The 18,342-nt window shown below is 45.6% G+C and overlaps 1 protein-coding gene across 1 annotated transcript; it reads right to left on the bottom strand.

Annotated features, from left to right (window-relative positions):
* Positions 1-6,834: 6,834 nt before the first annotated feature.
* LOC120029725 (beta-1,3-N-acetylglucosaminyltransferase radical fringe-like) lies at positions 6,835-18,227 on the bottom strand. Its single transcript, XM_038974996.1, has 9 exons — positions 17,796-18,227; positions 16,165-16,811; positions 10,916-10,964; positions 10,597-10,699; positions 9,551-9,704; positions 9,292-9,377; positions 8,960-9,125; positions 8,719-8,804; positions 6,835-8,468 (listed from the first exon to the last, which is right to left on the bottom strand). Exons 2-9 carry the CDS (start codon positions 16,717-16,719, stop codon positions 8,402-8,404), a joined length of 1,266 nt encoding a protein of 421 aa, XP_038830924.1. The 5' UTR covers positions 16,720-16,811; positions 17,796-18,227; the 3' UTR covers positions 6,835-8,401.
* Between the last annotated feature and the right edge of the window lie 115 nt (positions 18,228-18,342).

Here is an 18,342-nt window from a genome sequence, read left to right as displayed (position 1 = left end):
TGGAAGAATGTTCCATGGACAGATGAGTCAAAAGTAAAACTTTTTGGACGACATGGGCCCCATTATACCTGGCGAAAACCAAACACTGCATTCCACAGTAAGAACCTCGCTTGTGAGCTGAAGCGGACGCGCAGCTGGGTCATGCAGCAAGACAATGATCCAAAACACAATCTACATGAAAATGGTTAAAAGCAACACATTTGAAGTTTTGGAATGGCCTAGTCAAAGTCCAGACCTAATCCCAATTGCGATGTTGTGGCAGGACTTGAAATTAGCAGTTCATGCTTGAAAACCCACAAATGTCGCTGAGTTAAAGCAGTTCTGCCAACATTCCTCCACAGCGATGTGCTAAACTAATCAACAACTACAGGAAGCATTTGGTTGCAGTCATTGCAGCTAAAGGTGACACAACCAGTTATTTAGTGTAAGAGGGAATTACTTTTCACACAGGGGAATTGGGTGTTGCATAACTTTGTTAGTTAAATAAATAAAATAAATACATTTTGTTTGTTATTTGTAAACTCAGGTTTCCTTTATCTAATATTAGTTTTTGGTTGAAGATCTGATAACATTCAGTATAAAAAAAATGCAAAAATAGAGAAAATCAGACAGGGGCAAATACTTTTTCACAGCACTATGTCATTTACAATTTTCAGTCTCTTCAAGACAGGCAGTGGAATCATGCACTAGCAGCAATTCAATGACTGTTGTTGTTCTGGTTCTGTGACATATCCCTCCTTGATCATACCCCCTCCATCTCTCAGAGTAGGAGTGCTGATCTAGGATCAGGTACCCACCAGTCTGTATAGCACTCCTACTCGGACATGGTTTATTAAATACGGCCATGAGAATTTGTCTCACTGAGTTAACACATTCTCCAATTGAGTTTCAGTCAGAGAGAGAAATTACCCCAGTGCATAAAGCAATTATCCCAGAGTTATCTTCCCTCTCTGCTGGAAATGGGGTTGGATTGATGGCAGCCCACGATAGGGTAAAGGGGAGAGTGAGGTAATCAGGCATAAATCTAATGCGAGCTGGGTTATTATGTTCCAATGAAACAAACATTTCATAGGCCTCCATGCATTAGCTCAGCGTTTCCCAACTCCAGCCCTCGAGTACCCCAAACACCACACATTTTTTGTTGTAGCCCTTGCCAAACACATCTGATTTAACTCATCGAGGGCTTGATGATTAGTTGACAAGTTGATTCAGATGTGCTTGTCCAGGGCAAACATTTTAATGTGTACTGTTGTGGCTACTTGAGCACTGCAGTTGGGAATCACAGCATTAGCTCACTGACAAACTTCATGGGCCAAGCACATTGTTCCAAAGGGTGGGAGAATCAAGCCGATTATGTTAACTCAAACATTTCAAACCTATCTGCCCCTTATTTACTGTAATAAGAATAGTAAATGTGCCAACATGAAATCCCATTTTATTGGTTGAGTACACGTACTTTGCAGATGTTATTGCAGGTGCAGCGAAATGCTTATGTTTCTAGCTCCAACAGTACAGTAATACCAAACAATACAAAACAATAAACACAAATCCCCAAAAATAAATATCAGAACAAGCAATGTCAGAGTCTGGAATATAAATATACAGTATGTGTATATGATGGTGTGTGTAGACAGTATATGAATAGAAAGGTTTGTACAGCAGTAGTTATATAGGATGAGCCTTGACTAGAATACAATTAAGTAATAAGGCCCGAGGGGGTGTGGTATATGGCTAATTTACCACGGCTAAGGGCTGTTCTTATGCACAACGCAACGAGGAGTGCCTGGATACAGACTTTAGCCGTGGTATATTGGCCATATACCACGAACCCCAGAGGTGCCTTCTTGATATTATAAATGGGTTACCAACATAATTAGAACAGTACAAATAAATGTTTTGTCATACTCGTGGTATACGGTCTGATATACCACGGCTTTCAGGCAATCGGCATTCAGGACTCGATCCACCCTGTGTATAATATAGTATATACTTTCGAAAAGTATTTAGACCCCTTGACTTAAAAAATAATTATGTTACAGCCTTATTCTAAAATTGATTCCAAAAAAAATCCTCATCAATCAACACACAATACCCTATAATGACAAATCAAAAACAATTTTTGACATTTTTGCTCATTTATAAAAATCTACTTTATATAAGAATTCAGACTCTTTACTCAGTACGTTGTTGAAGCACCTTTGACAGCAATTACAGCCTTGAGTCTTCTTGGATATGATGCTACAAGCTTGGCACATCTGTATTTGGGGAGTTTCCCTGCAGATCCTCTCAAGCTCTGTCAGGTTGGATGGGGAGCGTCGCTGCACAGCTATTTTTGATCAGGTTCAAGTCCGGGCCCTGGCTGGGCCACTCAAGGACATTGTCCCGAAGCCACTCCTGCGTTTTCTTGGCTGTGTGCTTAGGGTCGTTGTTCTGTTGGAAGGTGAACCTTCGCCCCCCAGTCAGATGTCCTAAGCGCTCTGGTGCCTGGTTTCCTCCAGACGTGACGCTTGGCGAAGTTATCAACACGTTGATTGTAGTTCTCGCTTAGGAAAAACACTAGACCCCTGATACTCGCCTTTTCGAGACACCTACAAGGCCCTCCCTTCTGCAAACCAGATCACAAATACATTTTTCTCCTCCCTTCCTATAGGCAGAAACTCAAACAGGAAGTACCTGTACTAAGGTCTATTCAACGCTGGTCTGACCAATCGGAGTCCATGCTTCAAGATTGTTTTGATCACGCGGATTGGGATATGTTCTGGGTAGCTTCTGAAAATAACATTGACGTTTACACAGACATGGTGACTGAGTTCATCAGGAAGGGTATAGGGGATGTTGTTCCCACGGTGACTATTAAAACCTACCCAAACCAGAAACTGTGGATAGAAGGCAGCATTCTCGCAAAACTGAAAACGCGAACCACCGCATTTAACCATGGCAAGGTAACTGAGAATATGGTTGAATACCAACAGTGTAGTTATTCCCTCCGTAAGGCAATCAAGGCCTCACAAGGGTGCGTGCTCAGCCCCCTCCTGTACTCTCTGTTCACCCATGACTGCGTGGCAATGCATGCCTCCAACTCAATCATCACGTTTGCAGACGACACAACAGTTGTAGGCCTGATTAGCAACAATGACGAGACAGCCTACAGGGAGGAGGTGAGGTCCCTGGCGGAATGGTCCCTCAACGTCAACAAAATGAAGGAGCTGATCGTGGATTTCAGGAAACAGCAGAGGGAGCACGCCCCTATCCACATATACGGAACCGCAGTGGAGAAGGTGGAAAGCTTCAAGTTTCTTGGCATACACATCACAGACAGTGTGGCGAAGAAGGCGCAACAGCGCCTCTTCAAACTCAGGAGGCTGAAGAAGGTATTTAGCTTGTCCAGGAGCAAGGCGTCGGTGTCTGGCTTTCCCTTTATAATCTGTGATTGTCTGGAGTCTCTGTCACATACGTCTGACCTGTTGGAATTGCGACTCCACTTTGTCCCTGTACTGTCGTTTTGCCTGTTTGATTGCCTTACGGAGGGCATTGCTAATCTGTTTGTACACGTCAGAGGCAGCTGGTGGGAGGAGCTATAGGTGTTTGGTTTGGATGAGTTCTATTCGTCACAGTGGGAACAACATCCTCTATGCACTCCTGATGAACAGTCACGAGTCAGTGTATACGTCAATACCATTCTCAGATTCCAATTTGTCAGACCAACGTTGAACCGTCCTTACCACGGTTACTTCCTGTTTAAGTTTCTGCCTATAGGAGGGAAGAAGCATCATTCGCAGGAGAAAGAGACAGAGATATCGAGGATGAAGGTCGGTGTGCCTTGTAAGTATCCGGCGGCGAGTGGGTAATTTGCCTTTACCATCGGTCCTATTAGCCAATGTACAATTATTGCATAATAAAATAAACGAACTACAAGCACGTATATCCTACCAACGGGACATTCAAAACTAATATCTTATGTTTCACTGAGTCGTGGCTAAACGACGACATGAATAACAAACAGCTGACGGTTTATACACTGTATCGGCAGGATAGAACAGTAGCCTCTGGTAAGACAAGGGGTGACGGTCTGTGTATATTTGTAAACAACAGCTGGTGCACGATATCTAAGGAAGTCTTGAGGATTTGCTCACCTGAGGTAGAGTATCTCATGATAAGCTGTAGACCACACTATTTACCAAGAGAGCTTTCATCTATAGAATTCGTAGCTGTCTATTTACCACCACAAACCGATGCTGGCACGAAGTACCGCACTCAATGTGCTGTACACGGCCATAAGCACACAGGAAAACGCTCATCCAGAGGCGGCGCTCCTAGTGGCTGGGGACTTTAATGCAGGGAAACTTAAATCCGTTTTACCTCATTTCTACCAGCATGTTAAATGTGCAACCAGAGGGGAAAAAAAACTCTACACCACCTTTACTCCACACACAGAGACACATACAAAGCTCTCCCTCGCCCTCCATTTGGCAAATCTGACCATAATTATATCCTCCTGATTCCTGCTTTCAAGCAAAAACTAAAGCAGGAAGCACCAGTGACTCGGTCAATAAAAAAGGGGTCAGATGAAGCAGATGCTAAGCTACAGGACTGTTTTGCTAGCACAGACTGGAATATGTTCTGGGATTCTTCCGATGGCATTGAGGAGTACACCACATCAGTCACTTGCTTCATCAATAAGTGCATCGATGACGTCGTCCCCACAGTGACTGCACGTACATACCCCAACCAGAAGCCATGGATTACAGGCAACATCCACACTGAGCTAAAAGAGTAGAGCTGCTGCTTTCAAGGTGCGGGACTCTAACCCGGAAGCTTATAAGAAATCCCGCTATGCCCTCCGACAAACCATCAAACAGGCAAAGCGTCAATACAGGACTAAGTTCGAATCGTACTACACCGGCTCCGATGCTCGTCGGATGTGGCAGGGCTTGCAAACTATTACAGACTACAAAGGGAAGCACAGTCGCGAGCTGCGCGGTGACACAAGCCTACCAGACAAGCTAAATTACTTCTATGCTCGCTTTGAGGCAAGTAACACTGAAACATGCATGAGAGCATCAGCTGTTCCGGACAACTGTGTGATCCCGCTCTCCGTAGCCGATGTGAGTAAGACTTTTAAACAGGTCAACATTCACAAGGCCGCAGGGCCAGACGGATTACCAGGACGTGTACGAGGATGAGCTTACCAACTGGCAAGTGTCTTCACTGACATTTTCAACCTCTCCCTGTCTGAGTCTATAATATCAACATGTTTCAAGCAGACCACCATAGTCCCTGTGCCCAAGAACACTAAGGTAACCTGCCTAAATGACTACTGACCGATAGCACTCACGTCTGTAGCTATGAAGTGCTTTGAAAGGCTGGTCATGGCCCACATCAACATCATTATCCCAGAAACCCTAGACCCACTCCAATTCCCATACCGCCCTTCCTTGGTGTCCACATCACCAACAAACTATCATGGTCCATGCACACCAAGACAGTCGTGAAGAGAGCACGACAAAACGTATTCCGCCTCATGAGACTGAAAAGATTTGGCATGGGTCCTCAGATCCTCAAAAGGTTCTACAACTACACCATCGAGGGCATCCTGACTGGTTGCATCACTGCCTGGTATGGCAGTGCTCGGCCTCTGACCGCAAGGCACTACAGAGCGTAGTGGTTACAGCCCAGTACATCACTGGGGCCAAGCGGTGTCAAGAGGAAGGTCCTAAAAATTGGCAAAGACTCCAGCCACCCTAGTCAGAGACTGTCCTCTCTGGTACCGCACTGCAAGCGGTACCGGAGCGCCAGCTCTAGGTCCAAAAGGCTTCTCAACAGCTTCTACCCCAATCCATAACTCCTGAACAGCTAGTCAAATGGCTAGCCAGATTATTTGCTTTGCCCCCCCCCCCCCTCTTTTACACTGCTGCTATTCTGTTTGTCTATGCATAGTCACTTTATAAATCTACCTACATGTACATATTACTTCAATTACCTCAACTAACCGGTACCCCCTGTATATAGCCTCGCTATTGTTATTTACTGCTGCTCTTTAATTATTTGTTACTTTTATTTCTTATTTTTTAATTATCAAGCATTTTTCTTAAAACTGCATTGTTGGTTAACCGCTTGTAAGTAAGCATTTCACTGTAAGGTTGTATTCGGCACGTGACAAATAAAATTTGATTTGATAATCATGAAACATAGACCTCCACCTTTATTTATCTAGGAGATTTCTTTCTTCCTGTCCACGCAATGGATGGAGAACCCTGCTGGCTGAATGGATGGTGACAGTATATCCGGAGAGAGCCATGATTCCATGAAACAGAGTATGTTACTGTTCCTGATGTCTCTCTGGACGGAGATCCTCGGCCTGAGCTCATATATTTTATTGTCCAGGGACTGAATGCTAGTGAAGTGGTGAATGGTATGCATGCCTCCTGAGTCCGACTAAAAGCCCACTTCTTATTCCTCTTCTCTGGCGACGTTGTCTTACGGCAGACCCTGGAATTAATGGAATTGGCTCGGGAAATTCAAACAAAGGAACCAATTCAGGGAAGTTGAATTGCTGGTCGAAATGCTGGTGAGTGACCGCCGATCTAAAATCCCAAAGTTATTTCCGGCTGTAGGTAATAATGCAAGAAACTTTGAGCAAATATTGTAAGAAATTACACACAAAAATACTGCAAAGGTGGCTAGAAGCTAGAAACAGCGTGACAGTGTATTTCGGCGCCATTAACATTGTTCCACTGTCCTCCTGTACATCACTGTGTTGGTAATTGTGTCTTAATAATTATAATGATAAAAAACAATGAATCTGTAAAGCAAAGGGCAGCGAGGAGTGTTTGGTAATGCTGCAAAACATGCTTTATTCAACAGAAAACAAAATAATACATCAATGGTGAAACGGAGGACAAGAGAAGATGAGAGGAAAAATATCACATCCTGACTCGAGTCTGAGTCAGACTCCTCTCTCTCTCAGCCACTGACCTGCAGTGGGAAAGACAGATTCTGTATTTGGATATTTGGATTATAGTGTTTTCGTGCAAAAAGGAATGTGAGATATCAGTAAAACACACCTACTTCCAGCTCAAGCTCACACATTACAACAAGTCAACAACACTAATGTAACTTTTAATACACAGAGATATTAAACACAGGAATTGAGATGAGTGCAAAATGTGTAGTCTTTTTGACAGAGAAATAACATGTATTGGGGGAAACGCAACAAAGGGTTCTAATGAATGATCTTTAAGATAATGTGCTCACCTTCAGAGGAGTCTGTTTTGGTTACTGCAGGGCTGTGTGTATGTGTGGTGCACACTTGTTTTCATTCCTACTGTCACACATACAATCCCTTTCATTCCTTCAATTAATTTTTCATGATGTGCCCTTAAGCATTTCCAATGTCTATTTGATTGAAACATAAGTCACTGGTATCATCTTTGGCTATAAGATATGAAAAGCATTCTGATTGAGTGGTTAAACTATTAGGTTGCACACAAACCTGCACATATGTACACACACCAGTTTGAAACCTCTTCTGGTGAGACATTAACGTCAGGACATGACGGGCACAAGGGTAGTCTGTGAAGTGAAACCGACGTGCAGCTAACAGTATAGCTTCCTCCACTGTCCCTCTCCCCATACCGGGCTTCAACTAGTGATTCTCTGCTCGCAAACACACGTGACCAACCTCCTTGACAACGTGCCAATCGATTGAGCTATACAAAAGGATCCAATTGGATAGCTCCATCTGCGACATTTCAAGCTAGCCTTGGAGTCAGTTTACGGTACATTCTTAACTCCGTTACATTAGCACAAACGGCTCTCACTCATTACTTAAAACGTCTCTCTCTTCCTCTAACACTGATATCAGATTATAATCTCTGATGATTTCTGGTCATGAGCTCTTGTATAAAAAAACATCAGTCCGGTAAATGTTTAGACCTAAAAGCAAATAAATTAACATTTCACCCTATTCAGCATCTTAAGGTACCTTTTCAACAGTAATTTCAGTACCTTAACACTCCTTCAAAAAACCCTGGACCACAATACTAAAATATTAGAGTTTGGGATTTAAAGCAACGAGTGGTGATACACATCGCCACAGCAACAGCCAGCGACGACAATTTACTGCGATGAGTGGAGGGTACAGTACTGATAAGAGTAGTGGGGCATTTCTTCATCATCCCACCATGACCAAAGTGATCCTCACTCCATTTACCTCCTCTTGTCTCCTCTTAAAGACACACAGACATTTAACCATTTTATCTGAGTGAAGTGGTTCTGTAGGGTTAGCCAGGGTGCCAGTCTGGTTTTGCTTTGGCCAAATTGTCAATGATATAGCTAGCATACACAGGGACACCAGTCAACCAGGCTGGTAGGAAGTATTGTAGATATACTTTAGTGGCCATCAATGGTGACCTTTACTAGGACACCAGTCAGTCTCTGGGTAGAGGAGGCAGTGGACAGTCTTAAACCTAGAGAGAGAGAAACGGAGAGATAGAGAGAGGGGAGGAAGAGAGAGGGAGAGATGAGCAATGCCGGGGGTGAGGGTGATGGTAAGACGAAAAAGAGTTGGTGGAGAGAGAGGGGATAACCATTTACATGTAATTCACAATTCAGCTAGAGCAAACTTTGAACTGAGGCAGAGGTTTAGCAAACCAGTGTCATGGAATTGTCTTGTGCATTACTGAATGCTGGGTGGATGTTGGGTTAACGTCTGATTACCGTGAGGGGTCCTCCACCAGAGAGAAGGCTCCTCCAATGCTGACCACATTCCTCCTGTTCTCAAAACCCCCGTAGCTCAGAGTGACCTAGACACACACACACAAACAATTGGTAGCTGTTGTATACATCACAGACAAGACAAAGTAGGGTGTCTCTTTATCACCCACACACTTGTGTGTAGACAATCTCTCTCTCACAGGCAGACCCCCCCCCCCCTACACACACAGCCCCCCACCCCTACCTGTTCCAGCACGGTGTCTGTGGGTAGCCTCTGCAGGTTCTCCAGGTGGGAGTGGAAGAGGTGGGTGTGTGTCAGCGTCACCTCCAGCAGCGCCTCGATGATGTAACCGATAGTACAGTCGTCAGGGAGACGGATCTTCTCCGCCGTGCTGATGAAGTTCCCCAGACTGGGGGAGGAGGACAGGAAAGGATGAAAAGGAAAAGAAAGGGGGGGGGGGGGTAAGAGGTGAGGTTGTGAGTGAACTGCTCAAAACAGTTTGGCTTAATAGCTTAACAGCTACAATAATATGTGCATCTGAAGAACATTGAGAGTGTTGAACTGTTCAAACTCACCTAGCCCATGGACTCATCTTGAGGGCCAGACCACGACTGATACAGAACCCTGCACCTCCTGTAGCGAACCAGAACTTCACTGACACCTGGGAGAAGAAAACAAGTGTCAGAGGTCAGGAGTAAGACAGGTAGAGAGGGAGAGAGATAAAGAGAGAGACAGGAAGGGAGGCATAGACAGAACGATCGAGATGGAAGGGATGGAGCTAGATAAAAGGATGGTAAAGAGAAAGAGACAGACAAACAGACAGGGTGTACTCACAGATCCATCACTCTTGACCCTCTCTGCAGCCTCTATGGGGTGGTCGAGGCTGGGCCGGCCCAGGTAAACATCCTGGGTGTGTTGGAAGGAGGACAGCAGCTTCAGCAGACTGGGTACAATCACATAGTTATCATCATCCATATGGCAGAACCACCTGGGAGGAGGGGGAGAGAGAATTGAAAGGGAGGGAGGGGGGAGGACAGAGAGAGATGCAAGTTATTACATTAATACAGTTATTATAAAGTTATTAAAAATACATTTTATAAAGTGTCACTGACATGTTAAGGTGTTGTTATCATCACGACAATGATGGTGTTCATTGGAATGTATAGCAGCTCATAAAGTATCATATATAGTACATGGGACTGGAGCAAATGTGTCCATATTTTCACTGTTTTTATTTAACCTTTAACTAGGCAAGTCAGTTAAGAACAAATTCTAATTTTACGATGACGGCATACCCTGGCCAAACCCTCCCCCAAACTCAGACAACGCTGGGCCAATTGTGCACCACCCCATGGGACTCCCGATCACATCCGCTTGTGATACAGCCCGGGATCGAAACAGGGTCTGTAGTGACGCCTCTAGCACTGAGATGCAGTGCCGACAGCCTGCTGCGCCACTCGGGAGCCAAATAGGCCAGTGTGTTCCTACAATCTGTGCTTGCCAGAGCTACTGTACATGAAGACATACAGTCCTATCCATCTGTTGACCTCCTTAACTAAACACAGAATCTAAGACATACACGTGAGATGTATTCTCAAAATAGGCCTTTCCTCTTCTCACCAGTAAAGAAAGATAAATATTTACATAAGACAGGCAGTCTCCTGAAACTGAGCGGCTCAGTACTCTTGACAAAAGCAGCATCTTAACCACCAAGCAAGTGGGACTACTTCAGGTCTCTCTGATCAGGGCAGGAGAACAAACTAACTTCTGAATTGGCTTCTTACTGGCCAAATAATAAATAACTGAATCTATAGTTATGTTCTTAGCATGCAATGTGATGGTGAATAGCAGGAAGTAAGGTAAAGTATGTAAAGACTCACTTCCTCTGCGACTCGATGAACTTGTCGTATTCCACAGACATCTTACAGCACAAGGCCTGCCGCGTGTGTGCTGCTGAACAGTTGGTGTTGACGACATTAGCCCCTGAGAGAAAAGATGAGGGATGTTGAGTCTACTTATCGTACTACTGAGACAGTAATGCTAGGGTATCAAATACACATATGCCTGATAACATATTACAAGTCTTTCTAAGAACTCCAATCACATTTGACAAATGGTTACATTTAAGAAGGTACAGTGACACAATAATTGCTCTCCTATTTGTACTTCCATTATCCACCTATTAGAGTGTAGACTGACCTGCTCTCCTCCTCAGCTCCTGATCCTCCCCATCAGTGAATATAAAGGTCTTGAGGAGACAAACAGAGAGAGAGAGATGTGTTGTTAACACTAAGTTTGTTTCCACGTATACACCCCCCCCCCCCCCCACAAGACAGACAGAACGAGAGAGAGCAAAAGAGAGAGGAGAGGGAAGAGAGATCAAAAATATGGCTTGCACAACGAGGCCTCCATGTCCTAGACCTATACTGCTGATTCATGGAGTGAAGCAGTTGGGTAAAACAATAACCAGACTATGCTAACTCAAACAACACTGGGCCCATTCTCCCTGGCACTCAGTCCCCCTCCTCCCCTTTACCCTGCTCGCCTCAACCATGGCATGCTCCCTCTTTCCTTTCCTCCTTCTCTCTCTCCTAATTGTCTGTTACCCCTCCCTTCCTCCTGTCATTTATTCTTTCCCTCCCTCCCTGCTGCCCGCCTGCCTCGTGCCCAGTGGCATGCCTTCTCTTTCTATCCCTCTGTCCCCTTTTCGTCTTTCTTCCCTCCCTCCCTCTTTCATCCCCCCTTCTTTTATCCTCCAGTCGTCTCCTCCCTGCCTCGTGCCCGGTGGCATGCCCTCTCTTTCCTGTGTGCCCTGGGAGATGCTGGGCATCCGTGCCAGGACTGGTGGAAAACTACACAGGACACCACAGGCATGTGACACACACACACACAATACACCACCAGGACGAGCCAGACCATGCCAGGCAAACAAAGACCTTCCCTGATCAAAGAGGGGAGGACCCAGTCACCCTGGCAACTCGCAGATCCCTGGCTAGCCAGCAGGGCATAAATGGCCTGGACAGCAGTGTGGTTGCCAGGGCCCGGAGGCAGTGTGGTTGCCGTAGCCCGGAGGCAGTGTGGTTGCCAGGGCCCGGAGGCAGTGTGGTTGCCGGGGCCCGGAGGCAGTGTGGTTGCCGGGGCCCGGAGGCAGTGTGGTTGCCGGGGCCCGTTGGCTGAAGTTTTAAACAGATTTCTACCATGTTACGTCAACCTGCCAGCCTGGGGCTATTCTGGCTCACTGTAGATGGTGTAAATTCTTTGACAGGCTGTTAAAACAACACAAATGTGCAAACAGTCACACACGAGAAAAGTGATAACATCTTGTTAAAACATTTCAAGATACCCTGGTTCTACTCTAGTTCATTCAAAGTCGCTACACCGTGCAGGAGGAAGCCTCCAATCCCTTCAATCTACAGTACCTTTCTTCCCTCCCTCCCGTAAGTCATTTTCCAACAGCTCTATTATGAACACTGTAGAAGGATTCCTAGAATAGTTTCCACATTTGAAATACTCGGAGACTAAAGCTGTGACTCAGTGTGGTTCCATGTCTTCTTTTCTTTCCAGAGAAATCTCTCCACATATATGGAGAGAAGGTTAGCCTCGTGTTCACTCAGCAAGACTGGAGCTAAAGAGAAATGGCTGCTCTGTGTTCTCACGGACTCCCCTCATAGGGTTTTAACAGGCCCAAATAAACCCAGCAGGCATCCTTTAAACTCCACTCCAGGTATACGTTGCCCGTAGTCACAGATCTAGGATCAGCCCACCATTATTCCAAACCTTAACCACTAGTGAGGAAAACACAAAACTGACCTTAGACCAGTGTCTCGGAGGTAGGAGCAACTTCATACTACTCCATAAACCTCACATGAGCCAGAATGACTGTTGAAAGCCCATTCTATTTGACCCTAGACACCAATCAGAGGCCTGTCTGTCTGTAGATCCCACCACTCTTTAAACTCTCTTGATTTCCAAACAGTAAAACAACTGATGAGCCTGACACATCCATATGATCTATAAATGAGTGGAACTACCCAGCTGCTATTCTTAACTGAAGCTCATAACATTTTCCTTAGAGTGACTCAACCTAGGCCGTCATTTTAAATAAGAATCTGTTCTTAACTGACTTCCCTAGTTAAATAAAATAAAAATGTTTTGTTAAATTGTTGACCTAAAAGACTGAGAACTAGGCCAATGCCCTATACCTGTCTGAGCCAATGGTCAGAACAGTAGCGGTGGTCACACTTGGTGTTTTAGTGAATAGTTGTGCAGGTGGCCATTAGAAAGTAGACACAGTGGGACGGTGGCACAATGCGGTCTTTGAACACTCCTCTCCTGGTCTGTGTCCCAAATTGCACCCCATTTCCTATATAGTGCACTACTTTGACCAGGGCCTGTAGTGCATTATAAAGAGAATAGGGTGCCATTTGGGATGCACCCCTGGAGCTGCCTGGGAGATAGGGTATTTTTATGTCAACACAAATGGAGCTGTGACGTTAGTTACTAAGCAAATTGGGCCAGTGTGTTTGGTCCTGTTAATGTGCAGCTGAACACTGGAACTCTTTGTCTTGAAGGGCCTCACTGCTGACCTGTTTTATAGGCCCAGAACAGACCCAGGATATGAACCACAGTCACCCTATTCCCTATATCCCCCATAATCAACTGGCGAACAGCAGTCCAGACTCAGAATGGGGTCGAGCTTCGACCCCTGGTATCATTTAAACACACGTAAGATATGGGAAAATGTGTAGAATTGCAGAAAATTAGCTTTAAAACAGCAAAAACAATTCTCTGCCCCATGCAAAATGTGTAGAATTGCAAGAATGTTCTCTCCGCCAGCAAGAGTTGTGTGAACAGTTTGGGGGTTTGTTACTACACCGATAAATGACTATATCCATCCAGACCTTTGCCACCTAGGAAATTCGTGTGACCGGACCTTCTAAAATAGTACTTGTGAAATAAGCATAAGTGTGAAAGTATGTTAATACGTGATGTATGTTGGCTATGGTAAAAGAGTATGAAGTAGCCTATCCCTTCACTCACACAGCCTACCACTTCAATTCAATGCTACACACTATTTAACACATGGGTATCTTTCTATAATATACTAGGTTATGGTTCTACCCTATGACACAGTTCTCCCCAGCTGTGCTCTTTTGCCTGTTGATCTAGAATATATTCTACAGCCTCCAGTTGATTACTGGAGTCAGGTTTGTTAGCTGAGGCTGGGGCAAAATCAGGCCCCCAAGGACTGGAGTTGCCCATCCCTGTTCTACAGCCTCCCATAGATCCCTGGGTGGGGAATGTTGATCTATATTCTACAGCCTCCCATAGATCCCTGGGTGGGGAATGTTGATCTATATTCTACAGCCTCCCATACAGGCCCCTGTGTTTGGAGAAGGATAACACCAGAGAATTCTCCCCACTCCCCCCCCCCCCCCCCCCCCCCTCCCCTCCCTCTGACTAATCCCCTAAACACATCTCTCATTCCTCCTGTGGTGGTAGACCCTGGGCCCCCAGATGGAAGAAGTTCTTGAGCAACCAGAGACTACAGGAGAGCAGGAGACGTGTGCAGGAGGAACACACTGCTGTGTTTGCTCTCTCTCTGGAATCTCTGTCCCCCACCCCCTTTCTTCCCAGTTCACCCAGCCTTGCTCCCACAGATTCCTCCTGCCCTCCAGCCTTCTAAATGGTGGGTGGTGGGGGTGGGCAGAAATTCCTGCACGGAGAGAGAGCAAACACAGCAGTGTGTTCCTCCTGCACACATCTCCTGCTCTCCTCTAGTCTATGGTTGCCCAGGAACATCTTCCCTCTGGTGGCCCAGGGTCTACAACCACATACAGGCCCGCGCATGAACGCTTCCCCACGCTGCACATACTGACACACACAGGGCATGCCTTTCCACCCTTCCTGCACACACACGCCGTCATGTGCTTAACCATTCCACGTCCCCTGGCCACCATGGGTACATACCCACACACAATACGGCCAGCAAGACACTGTTCTGTAGAGCATCGGTTCTCTCCTTCTGTACCATCACTACTACTCTACTCCCAGCGTCTGTGTCTCATTATGGTCCTGTATATACAGATCACTGAATCACAGCCCGAGATACAGGTAACTCAAACTTAAGCATAAATCATGTATTGATGGGACAATACGTTAGGATTGGGCCATAGTGGCTGAGGTTATGAGGGGTGGAGAACACATGGACTTCTCATCTCAGAGAATCTGTTTCAGTTTTACTTTATGGCTCCACTGAACATCAACCTTTGCTTTAGTGGAGGACTCTAACCGTGCAGATAAGGGAACACCCAATATCACACCAAAAAACCACGAGACCAACTGAGATTGGCAGAAGAGCCAATAAGATGGCTTGGCGTCAATTCATCAAGATGAGTTACGCATGTGGTTTGTTAGAATCGTTATAGAACCCGATCCAAGCAGTCAATTGATTCCAAATGGCCTTTATGCTCTTGACGCACATCTCGTCATTCTGAACCACAGGAGCTGATACTCTTGCCAAGGGGGGAGAAGTTGTTTATTTAATGGTTGAGATGTTTTTCTGAGATGAGTTCCAAGTGCTTGAGCTCTGTGCTGACAGGGAGTGGACAGGGTATCTGCAATGTCCCAGATGTCTCTACTTTTGTAATAGCAGTAGGAAACCCAGATGTGGGCCAGCATGGGGGCATGAATCTGCAGTGTTGGCAACAACAACAAAAAGTTGTTGTATTGGATAGGTGCAGTGAAATGTGTTGTTTTAAAGGGTCAGCCATAGTAGTATGACATCCCTTGAGCAAATTAGGTTTAAATGCCTTGCTCAAGGGCACGTCGACACATTTTTTTATCTTGTAGGGCGGGGTATTCAAACCAGCGACCTCTTGGTTGCTGGCCCAACGCTTTAACTGCTAAGCTACCTGCTGCCCTATGGCTAAAACCATCCCTATGAGCACATGAAGACATTGGAAAGACGTTGAAAATAAATGTTTTCAAAATCTTGTGTTCACTGGGATAGAATCTTAGACCAGAATTTGCCATAGCAGCACATTTCCTCCACTTCCATGTTCTATATGATAATCAAACCCTTGTTGAAGGAGTACAGTCAACTCTTCAGAGAAATGGACCTGCAGTGTAGTTGCAGTGACATGCAGCCCATGGCGCTAGAAATGATGTTCACTCTTTACTGTTACTACAGCTGCTTGGAGAACAGAGAGAGGGGAAGGAGTCCTTGTGTACTCTAGAAACACACCCTGTCTGGAGGTCTTGCTAACAGTACAAGACAAATGAGATGATCTACCCTGTAGACAAAACATAACCTAGGGGGGGCTGTGTTTGTATTGACATAACAAATACCCTTATCCAGGGCCATAGGCTGCATCTGAACCACTGCCAAGTTCGGACTTGAGTGTGTGTGTGTGTGTCTGTATGCATGTGTTTGTGTTCCTCCCTACCTGTTCTTTGGCTTTGGACACCCAGGTCTGGAACAGCAAATCCAGTCTGGACTTGTGGTACTTCCTGGTGGTCTTCACCGCTATGAAAATGTCTTTCAGCTCTAAAGGGGTCCTGGACCGAGACCCTCCAGCCCCCACCACAACTCCAGCTCTGTGGAGAAAGTCCTCCTTCGGCCCTGTCTGAGAGTCTGTATGCTTCCCATTGCCCTGGGTGTCACCTCGACCAGCTGTATACACCCAGTCCCCATCCCCAGTCCTCTTGGTCTCTCTGGGTGTGCCCTGCCCTATAGATCCACCATCAATCCCATTATGTCCCACTGTCACTGTCACTTTCCCCACATCTGCCTGGAGAGGGACCACCAGACCTCCAGGGTGCTGGGGGTTTTTGCTGGCGCCTGTGCCCGCCCGGGCAGGCTTGGTGTGGGCCCGGGGCTGAGGCAGGTCCCCCTGATGCTGTGAGGGCTGGAGGGCAGGGATGAGGAGCAGCAGGAGGGCACAGAGGGCCAGGGAGAACAGAAAGCAGAGCTTGCTGACACCCATCGAGGAGACATGCATCCTGATTGGCCGCTGGAGGGGCCTGTCAGCCGCCGACGCCAGCTTTGCTTCCCGCTCCACCACGTCCCATCTTTATGACATCACACAGGAACCTGAAGAGACATCACCACCACCCTCATAATAAGATGACAGTGACACACTTGAAAACATAATCTATCTCAGTGTATGGATACTGGCTCCTGCATGGGTTTACTCTACCCTGGGTGCCAGACATACTAGTCTGTTTCTGCATAAAAGGGCCACGATCTCACTGTACAACTCTATATACATTCTGATTGAGTCCCTCTTAAATGGCAGACACTATTTCTTCTCAGTCTGACCACTAACCTTTGCTGAATTAGTCTGGAAGTTCTCCTCTTGGCACATTGTCACTCATGCCCTTCCATTTGCCAGTCAGTTTATACAGGTCACATTTAATTGACAGACTTACCTTCAGTGTGTGAGCAATTTCCTGTTTGCTGCTATTTTCAGAGGCAATGATACCTCAACCAGTAACAGATGCCAGTTGTAGGAAGCAGAGGGATGTAATCAAACCCTTTTTTCTTTACTAAAATTAGCCCCCTTAGTAAAATATGAGCTCTCAGCACAGATATGTGGATATAGCATGAAGGATAGTATGGTTTATGAAGGAGTTATACATCATTTACAGGGGGAAATAAATAAATAAACATAATGCATAAAATGTAATATTTTGGTGCCTGGTTTGGAATTATGCAAATCTGCAAATCTGGTAGATGCAAATCTGCCAGATTGGGTCACTGCCAATAGAAACAGGTCTGACTGCTGTGGGCTCGGTCATTTAACTGTAGAGTTCACAACAAATGTATGAAAACAACAACGCGATTAACAAACATTATTGGGTCTTATAAAAGGTAACTTTAAAGTTTACGGGGATGTTTAGGAGTTGTTTCGTGTGCATGTCGTGCACATACGGGTCTATAGGCTGTCCTACGGTAAACAAAAGAAAGGCAAGCGTGTTCAGTCAATTATTTTGAATTACATTCTATGAAAACCCCTGTTTATGCCGAATTACTTAAAACACTTATTCTGTGATGACGAAAATGCCTTATACTTACATGGAAACAAAATAAATCACGTTTTTAATCCGATGTGCCTCCTCCCAAATGCAGCAACAAAAACACCCACACCAGGGGAACTGGTCACCAAAAATGAATTAAGTGAACAGAATCTGATCAAAGAAAATGAAAATACAATACAGGGTTTCCAGACGCTCTTCAACGATCTTCTCTTTTTTTGTCTCCACGTCTTGACTATGATTTGATTGGGCTCAGATTTTAACCATCAGCAGCCCGCTTTCTCTATACGACCGCGATTAAGTAGCCTAGCTGTGCACTCAACCAGTCAAGTGCAAGCGAGTCAAACAACGTAATTTGTTTCTATTGCGATTATAAACGACCTCTGTTTCTCGGATTCCTCTCAAATCACCTACTGTGTGATTCTCGCTCCAAACGCAAATCCTCTGAAACTGAGCGCCCTCTGGCTGATGCTGACCTGGCCTTGCAAATTAAATGTCCCTGTAGTGTAGTAGGCTACAGCTGTTGGGGTCGCCACTGTGTTGCTATTTTCGCTCTGGGTGTCGTAGGCTCTCGTAGCCAATTTTGT

Source organism: Salvelinus namaycush, chromosome 35, assembly GCF_016432855.1.
Source record: "Salvelinus namaycush isolate Seneca chromosome 35, SaNama_1.0, whole genome shotgun sequence".
NCBI classification, from domain to species: Eukaryota; Metazoa; Chordata; class Actinopteri; order Salmoniformes; family Salmonidae; genus Salvelinus; species Salvelinus namaycush.
Note: the sequence above shows the minus strand (reverse complement) of the source record. Positions and strands in the feature narration are given on the sequence as shown.